The 16,537-nt window shown below is 40.5% G+C and overlaps 1 protein-coding gene across 5 annotated transcripts in view; it reads left to right on the top strand.

The window, feature by feature from the left end:
• The window catches only part of kcnq4 (potassium voltage-gated channel subfamily Q member 4), a 44,450-nt gene extending 27,913 nt beyond the window's left edge, over positions 1-16,537 (top strand). For 2 of the 5 annotated variants that reach the window (XM_079368058.1, XM_079368054.1), the window contains exons 2-15: positions 1,371-1,461; positions 3,052-3,178; positions 3,317-3,492; positions 4,282-4,407; positions 5,191-5,301; positions 5,395-5,490; positions 5,583-5,671; positions 6,188-6,313; positions 7,314-7,370; positions 9,168-9,397; positions 9,476-9,575; positions 15,066-15,197; positions 15,504-15,642; positions 16,004-16,537. In XM_079368058.1, coding sequence (XP_079224184.1) covers positions 3,061-3,178; positions 3,317-3,492; positions 4,282-4,407; positions 5,191-5,301; positions 5,395-5,490; positions 5,583-5,671; positions 6,188-6,313; positions 7,314-7,370; positions 9,168-9,397; positions 9,476-9,575; positions 15,066-15,197; positions 15,504-15,642; positions 16,004-16,213 — 1,710 coding nt within the window. In that variant the 5' untranslated portion in view covers positions 1,371-1,461; positions 3,052-3,060 and the 3' untranslated portion in view covers positions 16,214-16,537. The remainder of the gene's footprint in view (positions 1-1,370; positions 1,462-3,051; positions 3,179-3,316; positions 3,493-4,281; positions 4,408-5,190; positions 5,302-5,394; positions 5,491-5,582; positions 5,672-6,187; positions 6,314-7,313; positions 7,371-9,167; positions 9,398-9,475; positions 9,576-15,065; positions 15,198-15,503; positions 15,643-16,003) is intronic. The other 3 variants (XM_079368056.1, XM_079368055.1, XM_079368057.1) reach the window with 3 other exon arrangements.

The raw sequence follows: 16,537 nt of genomic DNA, 5'->3' as shown, positions 1-16,537 counted from the left end.
ATTTCTTAAAATATTCAACTTTTTCATTATGTGGTATTACAATTTCACTTTTTCAGCAAGCAGCGGTCGTTGTTCAATGTCTTCAGGAATTGCCTTCTCCTGCTTCTGATGTTATGTTTATGAAACAGTCTAAATAACTCCTTCTAGTGTTATGCCTCTATGTTCCCATTTTTGTTAAGCAGCTTTTAAATTTGGACCCTTATAGTTCATTTCAGACAGATGATCCTGGCGTGAGACTTGTTGATCGCATTAGAAAGAGCACCGTTGTGTGAGACCATGAGTATTTCTCGAGCACCCAACAAGTGTTGTGTAACTTTGGGCTCTGATATGTAGACCAGCTGGGCCAGCAGCTGCCACCTGAATAATCCTGCCCTGCTGTTTGCTATTTTCACAGCACAGCGGGCATGTTGGTGTGTGTTCTCACTTTAGGTCCTCTTAGTGCTCCTAATATTAAAGTTTGTATGTTGTCATACAATAATTGTCTTCATACATTTTTGATGGGCTTTGGTTATTGTCACTGAGTTTCATTAAATATGTCATACACAAGGGTTTTAACATTTTTGGGACAATTACAGGAAAAATAACTTTTTCAGTGGTCTTGTCAGCCCAATCCTAAAAATGAATTATAACTGAACAATGTTCATGTTTTATGAATAGTGTTGCTGTGTGTATATGGTCATCTCACTTTGGTAAGCTCTGTTGGATACATTCAGCAGTTTCCATTCATATTACTCGTTGGAATAAAATATTTCTTGAGTTTTATTTCAGTATTTTATTGTTGTTGTTTTGGTACCATATCTTTATTCCTAACAAGAGGTTTTGTACAGGATAAAAACTCAACTCTTATTAATTTGTTTTTGTAAAGACATGTTGTTGTTGATGATAAAGCTGTAAACAAACGTGTATGAACAGAAAGTTCCAAATCTTACCAAGTTGAGTTTTTTCTGTGATCAAATGAAACAAAAAAATTAAATACCTGTAGCTGGAGATACAGTATAGGTCTTTTATCTGGTGCATTATTTACAGTATAAAATGAAATAAAATGTTCTTCACTGTTTATACTTGTAAGCTAAATTATCAGATTATTGCTATCTATTTATAGTATATATCATTATATTGTTATTTGTCTGATGTTATATTGTTTCTTGAACAGTTCTCTGTGGTTCTGAAGTCCTCTATTTAAGATGCTGTTCTGCACGTTATCCCATTACGTTTGTTTCTGAAGATAACTTCATAGTTGTAGAGACTTGTGAAAAATCTTGTGCTGGTAGACAATATTCCTTTTTGTTGAAATGACTTCATGTTTTGAACACTTGTGTGATGAATGTTGAAATGTGTCCAATGACCTGTGTGCTCTGTATATGTTTCAGTTTCCTCCTGGTGTTCAGCTGTTTGGTGCTGTCCGTGTTCTCCACCATCCCTGACCACCAAAAGTTTGCGAACCAAGCCCTCTTCATCCTGGTATGACCCATTCCCTCTCTGGCACACTTAAATACACACACAAACACACATATGACAACTTCAGCATCCGAATTACCTCAGTGTATTCCATATGTGCTTGCGTACATGTTGCTTTGTTTGCCAGTTGAAGCGCAGACAGCCATGTAAGCAGGTGGAAGGATTCAGGTGTTGTTGACAGCGCAGAAAATCACAGACATGATCCACTAATCCTAATAGCCATCACATAATCTCCCCTTCTTCCTCTGTGCTCCAGCTGCTTTAGTGAAAGGTAGTGGACACAAGACCCCCCCCCCCCCCCCCCGCGCGCTTCCCACCTTGCTCTCCCTTACGTGTTACTTAATGGTCGCACTTTTGACTTTCACATTCCCTCTTTTCCCTCTTTGGATCAATCTGCCTCCCATCAGCTATTAGTGGACATTACTTACACGAATATCTGTCCTAATGACTGATTGGCTCTGTGCACCTTAAACTGTCGTGAAAGCAAGAAAGACAAGACATAGAGAGAACACAGTGGACTGTTAATAGGCTTTAATTGGTGGTGTATCCTTTTTTATAATTTGTTATCTTTCATTGAAGGTTTTCAACATGAACATATCATTAACAAAAAAACTCACCCTTTTTTTCTACCAACAGAAAAGTTACAGGTATGATATGGCAGCTAGTAAGTAATAGAGGAAAGAACCTTCAAGTCATGTGAAGAAATTGACTTATGAGCGTTTTCCATAAATTAAGAGAAAAGTCTATCTGTGATGTGTTCATGTACTTTTGTAAAGACTAAAAAATCCGCTTTACTATTTCTGTCTCCGACTCACATGACAAAGTGGATTATCTTTATTTGTTTTAAGATTTTTGGGGCTGTTTCCCTTTATTGTTATAGGAGACAGTGTATAGAGCAAATAAATCTGGAGAGAGTGAAGAATGAGATGCAGGCGAGGAGCCACAGGCCACACTTAAAAGAAACCTGTCATCTGCACCCCTTAACATCTTTTTTTTTTTTTGACATTTTGTTCTAGTTTTTGTCTGCGTCACAAACCTTGTTGTTGAGTGTATGACTCTTATATTGCTTGTACCTCACACTTCAAATATGTATGTAGTTAAAGGGATACTTCACCCATTTGCATGAAGCTGTGTATCAATGCAATATGACGCTTTTTGCATCACATGAAGAAAACTTTCAAGCAAAGAAAGACACATTTTTCTTGTCTTAGGGCAAAATTAGGGCTGGATTCACGACCATTCAACACTACTACCATGTTTCTAATGATACAAAGCTTCATGCAAATGGGTGAAGTATCCCTTTAACTTGAAGGGCGAACGTGACACATTTTATTTTTCAGAAGTGGATTACCCATTTCAATATACTAATACATTCAACATCTCTATGAAAAAAATGTTAGTTTAATATTTTAAATGAAAGAAATATCAAAATGAAGGTCTCTGAATAATGTTGTTGGGCTAAATTGTTAACACAGTAAGATATTTAATTGACAAAATACTAGATCAGTTAAAAAAGGAATACAAAAGTTAAAAAAAAGATTATTTCTTATCTGGTGCATGACGGTGTTTGTGTGTGTGTGTTTTGATTTGTAGGAGTTTGTGATGATTGTGGTGTTTGGGTTGGAGTACTTCATCAGGATCTGGGCGGCTGGCTGTTGTTGCAGATATAGAGGATGGCAGGGACGGCTGAGGTTTGCCAGGAAGCCCTTCTGTGTCATAGGTTAGTGTTAGTGTGTGTGTGTGTGTGTGTTTATATCCACAGCACACAAACACACGCCAAAGCCCTGCGTGTGTCTGAAATCGTATCACCGCGTGATGAATTTTCTTCATCTCTTCTCTTGGTGTTTTCTCTCCACAGACTTCATAGTATTTGTGGCCTCCCTGGCAGTGATAGCAGCAGGTACGCAGGGGAACATCTTTGCCACGTCAGCCCTGCGCAGCATGCGATTTCTGCAGATCTTGCGTATGGTTCGTATGGACCGACGGGGAGGCACCTGGAAACTACTGGGCTCAGTTGTTTACGCTCACAGCAAGGTTGGGACAACACACGGCTAAAAATAGTAACTTTTACTACAAAAACATCCTTTTTCTGGTTCTGAAAAAAAATCACAGTATGGTAAGTTGTGAAGATTTTTAAATTGATACTGAAAAACTAGTCGAAAATATGTCTCACACTTACTATACTGTATCAACAGCCCCATTAAAGCCCAAATAAATATCTTATTTCAAGATATTACAAGCTTTTTATGAGTAAAAATAGCTGCCAGAACAAATGCACTTCTTAGCTTTCTTAAAATGAGATCAATGTCTTACTGTAAAAAAATAAAAAAATACATTTGGATATACATTATTTTAAGATATTTAGTGGCTGGTAGAGTTATTAAAAGAGTGGAAATAGTGATAGTGATAAATAGTGACAGTGATAATGCCATAACTAACTTCATAATGTAGTAATAGTGTTGTGGAATGTGTGGTTAGTCTATTGATCACCAGCCGTGTCTTAATTACAGTTGTTGCCCTCAAACACCAAACTGTGTCTTAGCTGCTACAATTAGTTTTTGTGCTGATCCAAACACCAGGCACCCGCTGGTCCCCACTAGAACACAGCAAGACGACATTGATGAAGACGAATTGATGTATCAGCTGTCTAAGCAGAACTGCACAGCCAAGTCAAATTTGAAGCCCAATGTGATGATGATAGACATTGATTCAATAATAATGATAGTGATATGGTAATGACAGCAGGGATTATGTTGTTAAAGATGCTGTTGTTACTGCTGACAGGTGTGATTGATACCTCTTCTCTGTTTCACTTTCTAACAGGAGCTGATTACAGCGTGGTACATCGGTTTTCTGGTCCTGATCTTTGCCTCCTTTCTCGTCTATCTGGCAGAGAAAGACATCAACTCAGACTTCAACACCTATGCAGACTCCCTCTGGTGGGGGACTGTGAGTACTACAGTACATATTACACCATCTTAGTGGCTGCACACATAATTTGTCAACATTAACTTTAACAATACAGAGATAATAATGATGAACATGTTATATGCCATATGTTTTACTAATAAAAATAGAAATATTAGATTTATTTTAGATATTAAAGCTGTCAAAGATACACAATGAAGGAGAAGGAAAGGAGCTAATTTACACAAGATCAACTCCAACTCATTAACAGTCAAATTATTTTAGAAACTCTCAAAACAACAGGAAATAGTTCTTTAGAATTTCTAAGTCAACAAATGTAAGGCGTTGTGCCATTATCTTTTAACCCTTGCTTTATTTCTTTGCTCTTAATGATAAATAAGTACAGACAATTTTACAGTTCAACTGTTTGGTTGAAGCTTTAGCTTTAGCTTCAACCAAACAGGTGATCAAATAGGCTCTAATGGCGGCATTGTTTTCCAATGAGGCAAAAGTGCTAGATCAAAGAAAGCCCACTTTAAAAAGAAAAAAGTTGCATGTTTTTTGTAAACAACAAAGAGCTGTTACATTCTATCGTCAAAGAAAATTATCCTTAAAACAAAGTTATTCTACCTGGCAGAACACTGGAGTTTGTGGTCTACTAGAACTTCTGTTAGTTTGTTTTATTCGAAAGGTGTAGGTGTTCATACATACATATATACACATACATATTTTCATAGTTGTACTGTGTGCTATCTCAAATAATAACCCTTTCATATAGGCCTTAAAATAAAGAGCACCACTAAATAATGTTTTTCTTCGACCAAGATTACTCTAACCACGATTGGCTACGGTGATAAGACGCCTCGTACCTGGCAAGGACGGCTCCTAGCTGCCGGCTTTGCTCTGCTGGGAGTTTCCTTCTTTGCTCTGCCTGCTGTAAGTCTCCCGCATGTTTACATCTTTCTATTTACTCACAGTGGCGCCTCTCAGCCCCAGTCATCTCTCTATGATTTACCCTCTGACCCTCAGGGAATTCTGGGATCAGGTTTTGCTTTGAAGGTTCAGGAGCAGCACCGACAGAAGCACTTTGAGAAGAGGAGGATGCCTGCTGCCAACCTGATACAGGTAACGAATCATTTAGGCTCTTTTGATATGAAATACGAACTAAAGTGGAAGGTCAGGTCAAAGGTCAACTTTTACTTTGTGTCTTTCTTTAGGCGGCATGGCGCCTCTACTCTACAGATGCCAAACACTCCTATCTAACAGCTACCTGGTACTTCTATGACAGCATGCTGCCTTCATTCAGGTAGGATTTCCCATGAGTCCAGCACTCTGTGGATTCAACCTCATGATTTCTGTGGTTGTCTTTTAAACAATCACCGCCAGGAAGGCCACATGTGTTATGAATGCAGACAGAGATTTCAGAGGAGCATCATAAAATAGGTGAATTGTTCCTGCTCATACATTGAATTTGTCAGCAAAAAAAAACACATTAAAAAATGTGGCCATCAAGAACCATTTACAGTTAAATAAATTAAAGGAAGTGTTTCCTCTCATATGATATCATATGAAAATGCCCCCTTCAATGTATTTGCCACCACTTTTCAAATATATTTTCTTCCATTTTGTTCTCACAGTGGTTTCTTATGATTTGTATTTATGTATTAATTTGACTAATTTGTATTTGCTTGAAAGGAGGGGAAGTATCCCTCTTCTTTGAAGTGTTTGGACCATTATTTTGGCCTTTTTGTGAGTTTTGCCTTTTTTTGTTCATTTGACATGTTTGTTTTTTTTATTATTATTTTTGCACGTGGGGTGTCAGAGAACTGACGCTCCTGTTCGGTCATCTCCAGCGACAACGTAACAACAAGAAGGTTCTCCACAACTCCTACCACACGCTGCTGTCTGGGCTGCGGCCCTACAGCTCCCCCTACCTTTCGGGGGACAGGTACGCACCTCCATCTCTCTCACAGTCTCACACTACATTCAGAAAGGTGGCTGAAAGTCTACCTTCCCCTTCCAGACAGACACGCAAACACTATCAAAACAGTAAACACAGGACGTTTAGAACAATACTTCCCTCAAGCTGACGGTCATGTGTGTGTGTGTGTGTGTGTGTGTGTGTGTGTGTGTGTGTGTGTGTTTGCATCTAACAATGTGTCACTAATGCTGATCTGAGACCACTGTGTTGCAGGCCACCCCCACTGCTTCTCTGCATCTTTGTCTGCTCAGTTCATACACACGCCATCTTCACCGCCTCCCACTGTTCACTCACTGGTTGCCTCTATCTTTCTCCTTCTTTCTTTCCCTTTCCGCCCATTGTGTCTTTTCAATGCCATCCATCCTCCATCCTTCATCTGTTTCTCAGGAAGGCAGAGACTCCATGCAGGTTTGTTCTTCTAGTCAAGTGTCAAGAGCTGTGCTTGTTGATAAAAAGTGTTGTAGAAGGTAGAGCAGTCTTCATTTCTTCATATAGTTTAAGCTTAAAGTCAGGTCTAGAAAGAGACTAATGGACGTTTGCATGCAAAACATCAATCAAGCATTGGATGTAAGTTCAAATAGTTGTAATGTCTTTGATTTTGATTTAAGGAGATCCTGGCACACCGTGATGTATAATGGTCTGTTTGGATGAATATACTCAAGTTAAACCTCCATCTTTGCATGATCCTTCAAACCCACCTCTTCTCACATCTCACTGTCTCCATAATCCAAATCTGCCTCTCCAAATTAAATTGACCAGTTTTAGGTAAAAAAACAAAAAACAAAATTGCAATGAGGGCTTTTTGGACTATTGAGATGTCACACCTCGCCTTCTTTCCCGAGATTTCCTTTTCTACGTAATTCTTACGGGTTTACCCAGGACTTCTCATCCTCCTTCCCCTCAAACCCTTCTTCCACTCCCTCTCCTCCCCTCACCCTCTTTCCCTCTGCCTTGTGTGTCTCCTCAGTCAACTCCTTTCTAAAAAACGGGGTCTCTTCCGGATTCATGGTGGCCGCAAGCAGAGGTATCCACGGCAACAAACCTGTGCACGGGGCACGCTAAAAAATATCATCAAAACAATAACTCCTACTGCTCATGAAACCCAAACAGCCTGCTCATCTTTCCTGAAACACTCAAAATTTGTGGACTGGTGTAAAAGCTTGCTGGCGTAAGAATAAACAACTTTTCTTTGGGAGCAGTTGCCATAAAGTTTTCATGTTTTTCCAGCCATAGTCTACATTCGCTCATAAAATCACTGAGCAAGCTGACAACTCTTATCCACAAATCTTTGAGTGTTTCTTTTACTGTGATGAATTGTTCTCCCTCTTATGTCTGAAGTGATGGAGGATCTAGTTCTGATATTACTTTGTTTGCTTGAACGTCATGATAAACCATATGTAGAAAACACAAAACAAGTCAATATGGTTTATTACTGTGACAAAAGTACATCTTTCTTTCAAGCCCGTCATGAATGTTTTATCAAACCTCTTTGATGAAATGATGACATAAAATATCCACTCAACAACTTTCCCTTAGTCCGAACTGAATAAAAAAATCACACACACATTGGCTTTATGTTTTCAGTTCACTTGTTTTTCCTGAAGTAGAATGTCTTCTTGGAGAGAAGGCTTAAATGATTCAGCATGCTCTCCCATGTCCGATAAGTCATTTAACCTTTTTTAAAAATCAGAGTGTTTGTGCTGTATTTTTTAAAAGGTTTTTAAGTGCCAACATGTTTCAGTTCGCATGCTGTGTTCTTCCAATGGTTTGGACAGGTTCAGTAAGGTTTATGGGCCTGAACGCATCCAAATCGTTCACAAGAGCATGCAAAAGTCTTTCACTCCACCTTCCTCACTTTCTCCAGTCTACCTGAATCATTTCAGCTTGTATGAAATGCTATTTTCCACCAACCTCCCTTAACTATTTAAATTTTAATTTAAATAGTCGACTGTAACTCACCGACAATACAAAGAGTATATCATTGTAAAAAAAAATACGGGGGTGAACGGACTGGCCTGGAATTGATGCGTGGTGCATGATGTTTGCATTTCCTTATGGATCCGTGACAGTATGTGACGTGTAAGTGACTGCAGAGCAGGAGTGCTCTCCAGAGCATGCTATAACAGAAGCGTTAGGGCGAGAATGGCCGCCAAATGGCTCTCCTCCCGTAAATAGATGACCTCACATACCAGCCTGTCTTTGGTAGTGGTGAGTGGTACGGAGTACTAAATGAGGCACCTTTTGTGCGGCTGCGCTTTGAAGCCAATATGTTGATGCTTATTTTCCCTGCTGAAGGGATTAAGGAAGCGTGTCTTTTCATTCTGATGGCGAGTGGAGCATTTTTTTTCTGCCATCCCAGCACTGCTACAGGACTTGAATCAGGTTTCAGTCATATTTTGATGATTCAGGTGCTACGATAGGCACATTAAATAAGCAAGTCCCCAGGGCAGAATCAGTCTTTAAAAGTACATTAAGTGTTCCTTGTGGTCAAACTGCATGCATGAGAAGTCAGCTAGTCTGCTTCGCTGAGAAAAAATAAGAATGTCTGTGTTGCGTCTCTGTTTTGTCTGTTGACGGTTGTTAAAGTCAAAAGGCCATATTCTGTATTGTGTGTATATCAACTAACAAACTCTTTTCTAACAAGCTCAAGCTGCCCTTTGCTGCATCTCTAAACTCCCAGGATAACACAGCTTAGTTTGCCATGGAGGTCAAACGCATGGGCTTTTTGGCTATATAAAAAAACAAAAACAAATGTTGCCTGCCATGATCCACAAAGATCACATTGCCTTCAGATGTTTGAATCATTTATCTCCACTATCAGCAGTAAAATGGGATTCCGGGATCGGATCAGGATGAACAATTCCAGATCATCCCAAAGCCAAAAGAACAAGGCGTCTCCCCTGCCCCCGGGCTCAGGAGTCCGCCGCTCTCCCAGCCAGGAGAATGTCCAAGAGGCCACCAGCCCGGGGAAGGTCCAGAAGAGCTGGAGCTTTAACGACCGCACACGTTTCCGCACCTCACTTCGACTCAAACCACGTCCACCTGTCGATGGTAGGATAAACAAATAGTGTTCATTCACACTCATGGATTGTCCTGCATCTTAGTTTGTCTCTCTCTGTCTCGACCCAGTCGAGGGTGTCGGTGAGGATAGTGTGGAGGACAAACCATATTGTGACGTGGCCATGGAAGAGGTAATCCCAGCAGTGAAGACTCTCATACGAGCTGTCAGGTGAGTCCTGCTCCGGCTACAGTGGACATCTTTACTCAAGTGTACTAATGGCTCAGTATTATCATGTTAAGCGTGTTTGTATTAAGGTCTGAGATTAATGCATTAATTGAGCTTACAGTAGTTACAGTTACAAATGACTTATTTCATTTTCCCTTTTACTAAAACTCCCTGATAGCTCAGTTGATAGGTCGAAAGTAAAACATATCTTGTGTCAAATGGAATCAAAGCAATAAATAAAAAAAACAGATCAGCTGCATCACCAGCAAGCAAGGTTCTCTCTGGGTACTCAAGCTCCTCCCACAGACATGCGCTGTACATTCATTTGGGAATTAAAACTGTCTCATGGTGTGAATGTGAACATGAAGGTTTATCTCCATATGACAGCCCTTTAATTGACTGGTGATCTGTCCAAGGTGTGCCCCACCTTTGCCAAATGACAGCTTAGCTGGGGGCCGGGGGGAGTCCAGCTGGGATAAGCAGTATAAATATAAATTCCAGCTGGGATAAGCAGTATAAATAACTCATGGATAGATTAGTCTTGTTTCATTTTTTAAAAAACAACACATGTCATGCTGTATGATATAAATTGGAACTTTTGTAAAACTACATCTCACTTTTACTTTTTTTACTTTGATACAACACTGTAAAAGTAGTTTGGGCCAATCAGTCCTCTTCTTGTGTTACCATAGCTTAATGTGCAATGAAAAGACTTAAAACAGTATTTAACAGAAGTCATTTCAGCGTTTGCAAAAAACCAAAAAGAGAAGTCTGCAACTGTTAATGTGTTTATACATGTGCTGGTTTTGCAATATCAGAGTCAATGAGCATTGTTTCATTGAGGAAATCTAAAAAGGTCAAGGAAAATGATATGTTGTGTTTGTGTGAAATTTTACTTTTATTTCTGATTAAACATTTTTGAAGCAGTTTTTCAATTCTTAATAATACATTTAGAATTCATCAGAATGTTGTTTTATAGCCAAAATATGAGTGATTACTGCATATAAATGTCTTCTCATGTGTGTTGCTTTTTAAACAGATACAGATAGTTGACTTTATTGGAAAGCAATGTTTCATCTTTTTAAATGTAGTTGCGGCCCATACAAAAACTGAGCATGCATAATGAAATGTACTTAAGGGAAAGAGTGAGAGAGTGGTTAGAGAAATATAACCTTCATCATTCCACTTATGGGAATTTATTATTCATGGGAAGTCATTTACAATCAAATCAGTGTAATTTTACCGCATTTTAAAAGAGGAACACATTTCCTGCGGTTGCGGCTTACATGCTTACATTACCTGGTATACTTGCAAGGCTTTACATGGCAGCTCATCAATAGCAAAATACTGACTGGACCTGCTGTTCTGCTGGTCACTGATCGAATAAGGTCACTTTGAGTTATGCCAGATGAACAGCTCAGACGGACCATAGGCTCTCACATGGTATTTACAGCCTGCATTAATGGCTATTTGGCTGCTCGTCCATTTATGCCGCTTGCATATTCAGCTGACGGAGTAGAAATATTCACTCAGGGGAGGACATTGAGCCTCCAGGCCAAGTTATTTTCCGTGAGTGACCTTGTCGCTCAGCTCGTGCAGGCCAGTCATGTGAAAGGTGAATTGATAGGGTAGCCTTTGCGTACACATAAGCACTCACACTTACACACACACACACACACACACACATGCGCGCGCACACACACAGACAGAGGATAGCAGTAGTGTACATTACAACTAAATGATATGGTGCAGTTCAAACAAGAACAACTGTTATAACAGTTGATGAAAAGCATTACAGATATTGGTATTGACTGCTGTCATTGTGTCCTCTCTCCTTGTAAATTTTAGACTTTGCTTAGATGTAATGTCACTGTTGTATATCAGTGATGAATGGGCACTGCCTTCTTTAGCTTACAGTCAAGAAGAAAACAAGAAACAAGTCATTTTCCATGAACAGTGTGTGTGAGGAAATGCTCTGTAGGAAAATCCATATGAGAATTATAACAATTAGTAATTAATCACAATGTGTATCAAACAAAACACACACATCCTTCTGTTTCAGAAATCTCAAGATACCCCCATAGGGTTTCCAACAATATGTTAAATCAGACACATCGACAACAACAGAAGAACACCTAAACACACACACTTACAAACACACACACACACACACACACTCCCACAAAAGCTACAGCTGAAATAGAGTTTCTCACTGGTGGTGGCAGAAAAAACTAAAACCGCAGGCGAACATCTGGTGTTAGAGCCAGGCCGGTCTCCAGAGAGGTGCGATGAGAGCGGTTTATAATGGATCTCTCTTTGGTCCCTGATGTCAGAATTGTTCCTCCCACAGCATTTCTCATGTTCGCATGCTGCATAATGTGACCATATGCACTCTAAAAAAACTAGATAAACAATCGTAGCGTAGACCTTAGATTTGTGATAGATAACATTGCTCATACAGGTCGTGATAAACATGATAAAAAGTGAAAGGTAAGGTCTTGTAATGACGACAAATATCTGCTAATGCAACAAGCAAATAATAATGAAGTGTCTTAAAATGAGATGTGCTAACTCATTTAGAAAGTAGAGATCGTGTGAGGCATTTAGGTTGCGAAGTTTTAATAAAGATTCACTCCTTTCGAAAACAACATCCTATGTTTGGTTCCGTCAGGGGACCGTTTTTCTTAAACTGTAACGTCTTTCTTTACTTCTCATGTCGGATGTCTGCGTCACCACTGTTTCTTTCACATAAGTTCAGAATGGATATTAAGAGATAAGAGATATTAATTATACACTGAAGACACTTCATTAGTATTCACAAGAGTTTTCACCTAATCCTGCATGATTCATTTACACCTCATTACTGGTTGTTATTTAGTGTTTTCTATCGCTCCTTCTTTGTTGAAATTGGGTTTTTTTCTTCATAATTTTTACATAAATTTAAAATATCATGATTTAGTGTATCGCAATAATTGAATCAATAAATATTTTTTTTTTTGCTGAAGTATTTTTCTGTTTTAATAATCAGCAGTAGCATATTTCCCGGTCTTTAACACAGCATGAACAATAAAATTATGGTTGATATCATTATACTGCTGATAAAGAGGGTATTAAATGACCTCTTCTTAGGTTGCACTGGACTCAGCACAACTCTGACCTTAGCTGCTCTGTGCCGCTGCAGACAAGGGAGCACCTACAGAAAGCACAGGTATACATAGAGCAGGTGTTTCACCACACACAAACACATGTACACACTTTCACACACGTGCAGCATCTAGGTCAGGTTTACAACTGATGTGTGTATGAGACAGAATATTAGTGCTGATTCTTCCCTTTGTAGAGATGCATGTGGTTTATCAGTGCCCGGCTGCATCTTTTTAATGTACGGAGGGAATAGAGGGATAAAAAAGAAGAAGAGGAGGGGCCTGATCCTTTTCAAATGAGTCCAATACTGCTCAGAAAGCTCACATTTTCACCCTTGGACAAAAAGTCCAGTTTTATTAAATTGCTTGTACATGCTTTTATTTATTAATAATGGGCTTAAATCATCATCACATTCTTCTTCAAAGAATGATTGAATACCTACTGTGTATTGCAGCTTGTGCATTTTATTTTGTTTGCTTAGCAGGTAATAGCATACTCTGGCACCAGACTTGCCCCTGCAGTTGCCCACTCTACCTGGCCCACCTAGGATTAGTGTCAGCATAACAGTCATTTTATAGGTCTCAGATAAAACCTTGCCGTCGTAGACTATCAGGTTTCCACCTTTGCTGAATTGCAATAAAACATTTGGACTAGCTGTGCAAGTATTTTTGGGCCACGGATGACACTTCCCGTTCCTGCCATCATCGCCACATTTTTAAGCATCTTTGTTCCCAACGTAAGGATGGTAGAACACATTTCAGTGAGCAGTGCCAGCTGTCCTGTCCGATCTGCCGGTGACTTCTTTCTGGGGTGTGTGTGGGCCACACTCAAACCTGATCATCTATTATGAAAGCTGTTCCATTGACAGAGAAAAAGAGTCAGCATTTCAATGAAATCCTTGGAGGATACAAATCAAAAGTCCGCCGCTCCACACACACCCCAACCTTTTTCTTGCACCCACACCTGAGACCCACCCTGGCAACAAAAAAAAATCTGCATCTACCTGCAAAAGAAGTAAAATAACTCCAGCAAAAAATAACCCAAACGCAGGAGTCATCAAGAAATAGAGTGCTGCGTGAGGAGGAAGAGTGCGCTGATGGCTGCTCTGCCACCAGCTGCAAACCTGCACCTCCTCCTCCTCCTGTTCTCTCTCCTCTGCTCCTTCAAATCACACCTTCTCTTCTCCTTTGTTGCAGCAGTGATCTCTGCACAAAACCGTTTGTAGCTGCTGTAGTGCAAGTGCTGCAGACCTCAGCAAAGGTTATTTCAGAAAGTGTCCCACCCTGTCGAAGTTCAAATTTCACTTTGCTCCTGCTTGTCCCGGGTGTGTGTTGTTGTCTCACTATAACAGTGTGTAGAGGAATACTATAGTGGCAGTATATGATGTATCTGATCGTTTGCTTCCTGGGACTTTTGATGTGATTTCTTTTTTTCCTCCATTGAAAATGAAAAGGTATCATTGTGGACTCGGTGGTCTGGTGACTTGTGGTGAGGATTTACTTGAACAAAAAAAAAAAGAACAACAACAAACTTCTCCACTGTCCTCACACACTCTCTCCATCCACTGTCTCCATCATCCTGATTTGTTGAGCAATCCATCAACAATTGAGCTGACAGCTTGACTGTGGGTATTTTGTCTTGCTTACATTAGATGTTTCCGTGTGTTCTGCAGAGTCGGCATCTCTGAGCTTCTAATCGCATAAGTGATAAGAGGGGAATTGAATGACCTGCCCAGAACACACACACACGCGCACACACACACGCACACAAATGTTCTTCCTCTTCCTTTCCATTATCTTCTGCACATCCTGCTCCCCCACAAGCCGACCATCCAAACAGTCTCTGGCACAGGGTGTTGTCAGTGATGTGTTCAGTAACGCTGGGTCGACATTCCTCTGTGTGATTCCTCCACACGTGTGGGTGGAGATGAGGAAGAGCAGCTGTGGAGCAAAGGCAGCACCAACACGGCTGCTACACTGACAAAGACGCAGAAAAGAAGGGAAAGCGTTTGTGTGTGTGTGTGTGTGTGTTGCCTATTACCATCCGTGGGTTTGTGCTAATTGCTGATACAGCAACATGCAAATGTCTCTCGGAGATGTTGTCATCACCACAATATATCCACATGGTTTAGTACAGGCATCTCTTCTCTCTTTAGTGGGCTGTTTGTGAATGATAAGGTCACTCTGGCTGCAATTAATCTTCTTATTCTCAGGGTGTCCCCGGATCGTTTGATAGCTGTCCTGCCCCGGCATTTTTCTAAAGGTTTACTGTACGTCCATGTGTGCATATAGCGTGTGAGACTCATTGTGTGGCGATAACAGCGAGTCTGGTTTGTGTGTGCTTGTGTAGGATCCTGAAGTTCCTTGTGGCCAAGAGGAAGTTTAAGGAGACGCTGCGCCCGTATGATGTGAAGGACGTCATAGAGCAGTACTCTGCAGGACACCTGGACATGCTGGGACGTATTAAAAGCCTGCAAATGAGGTTGGTGTCTACTGGGTGCTGCTCTGTTGATCCAAACCATGCCTCGTTGAATAAAAAATCGGACTAAAAAATCGTTCTATGTGTTTAGGCACAAACTGAAGGCTCTCTTGTTGGATCTGTCCATGAGTAATTGCTGCTTTAGTTCTTATTCTCATTAAAACATTGGTTTATGTCACTTTCTTGTTGGCCTTCCGAGCTACCTCTACCTTCCAGTAAAATGTTTAACATTTTGGAAAACACGCAGAATTCTTTTTCTTAGACTCGTTCATATTTATTGTAATGTGTTGCCTTTGTGAAAAAAAAAAGGGTTGACCAGATAATTGGGCGAGGAGCTGTCCAGCCTGATAAGAAGGCTCGCCCTGAAAAGGGAGAGAAGACACCGCCAGAACTGGACCCGCTGGATGAGCTGAGCATGATGGGACGTGTAGTCAAGGTGGAGAAACAGGTAACAGAGTCTGATCTAAGAGGTGTTCTCGAAATGGATTGCATCATTCATAACATGGAGTGTTTAGGAGAAAAAGTTGCTGTTTAACTTTTCTTTTTGTAGAACTTCCAAGAGGGTTTGACAGCTTAATGCTAAGATTGAAGTAATACACATCACCACATGACATGTTGCAATGCTGCAAGAAACATATATACTGTAGACATGCCTTTATTTTTACAGCAAAACTCTTCATCTGAGATATCATGAAAAACAGGATTGAGAATGCCAGAAAAAAATTACACATTCCTACCTGTGTGTGTGTGTGTGTGTGTGTGTGTGTGTGTGTGTGTGTGTGTGTGTGTGTGTGTGTGTGTGTCTTCAGGTCCAGTCTATAGAGAACAAGCTGGACCTCCTTCTTAACTTCTACTCTCAGTGTCTAAAGAAAGGCTCCTCCAACTTCACGCTGTCCTCCCTCCTCGACCCGGACCTGACATCCGACTACCACAGCCCCACGGACCAAAGAGACCTCTTCCCCTCCGCAAACACACTCAACATCTCCATGTCAGAGAGCGGAAACTTGGAAGGACATTGAGCTGAGCAGTCTTTGGGGCTGTTTGAACACAGACACAAACCCTTTACATAACGTCCTCATGCAGCTGAGGCCTCAAATGTCTGCTCTTCACTTGATTTCATATCAGTCTGGGATATGTGTTTTACTTTTCACACCTCCTCTCTCTATAGAAGTGAATGTGTTGCCAGAGCTGGTATAGAAGGAGGCCACAAGAGGGCGCCACATGTGAAGGCGCCTCAGCCAAAGCTGACCACACACATGCCTCCCAACTGAACATGAGAAGACAGAAAAGACTTGAACCACTACTGAACCACTTTCTCCCACTAACCTCATTATATCTTTATC

The sequence above is a fragment of the Symphodus melops genome, assembly GCF_947650265.1.
Source record: "Symphodus melops genome assembly, chromosome: 18".
Classification (NCBI taxonomy): Eukaryota; Metazoa; Chordata; class Actinopteri; order Labriformes; family Labridae; genus Symphodus; species Symphodus melops.
The sequence above is the reverse complement of the archived record's forward strand: the minus strand, read 5'-3'. Positions and strand labels throughout refer to the sequence as shown.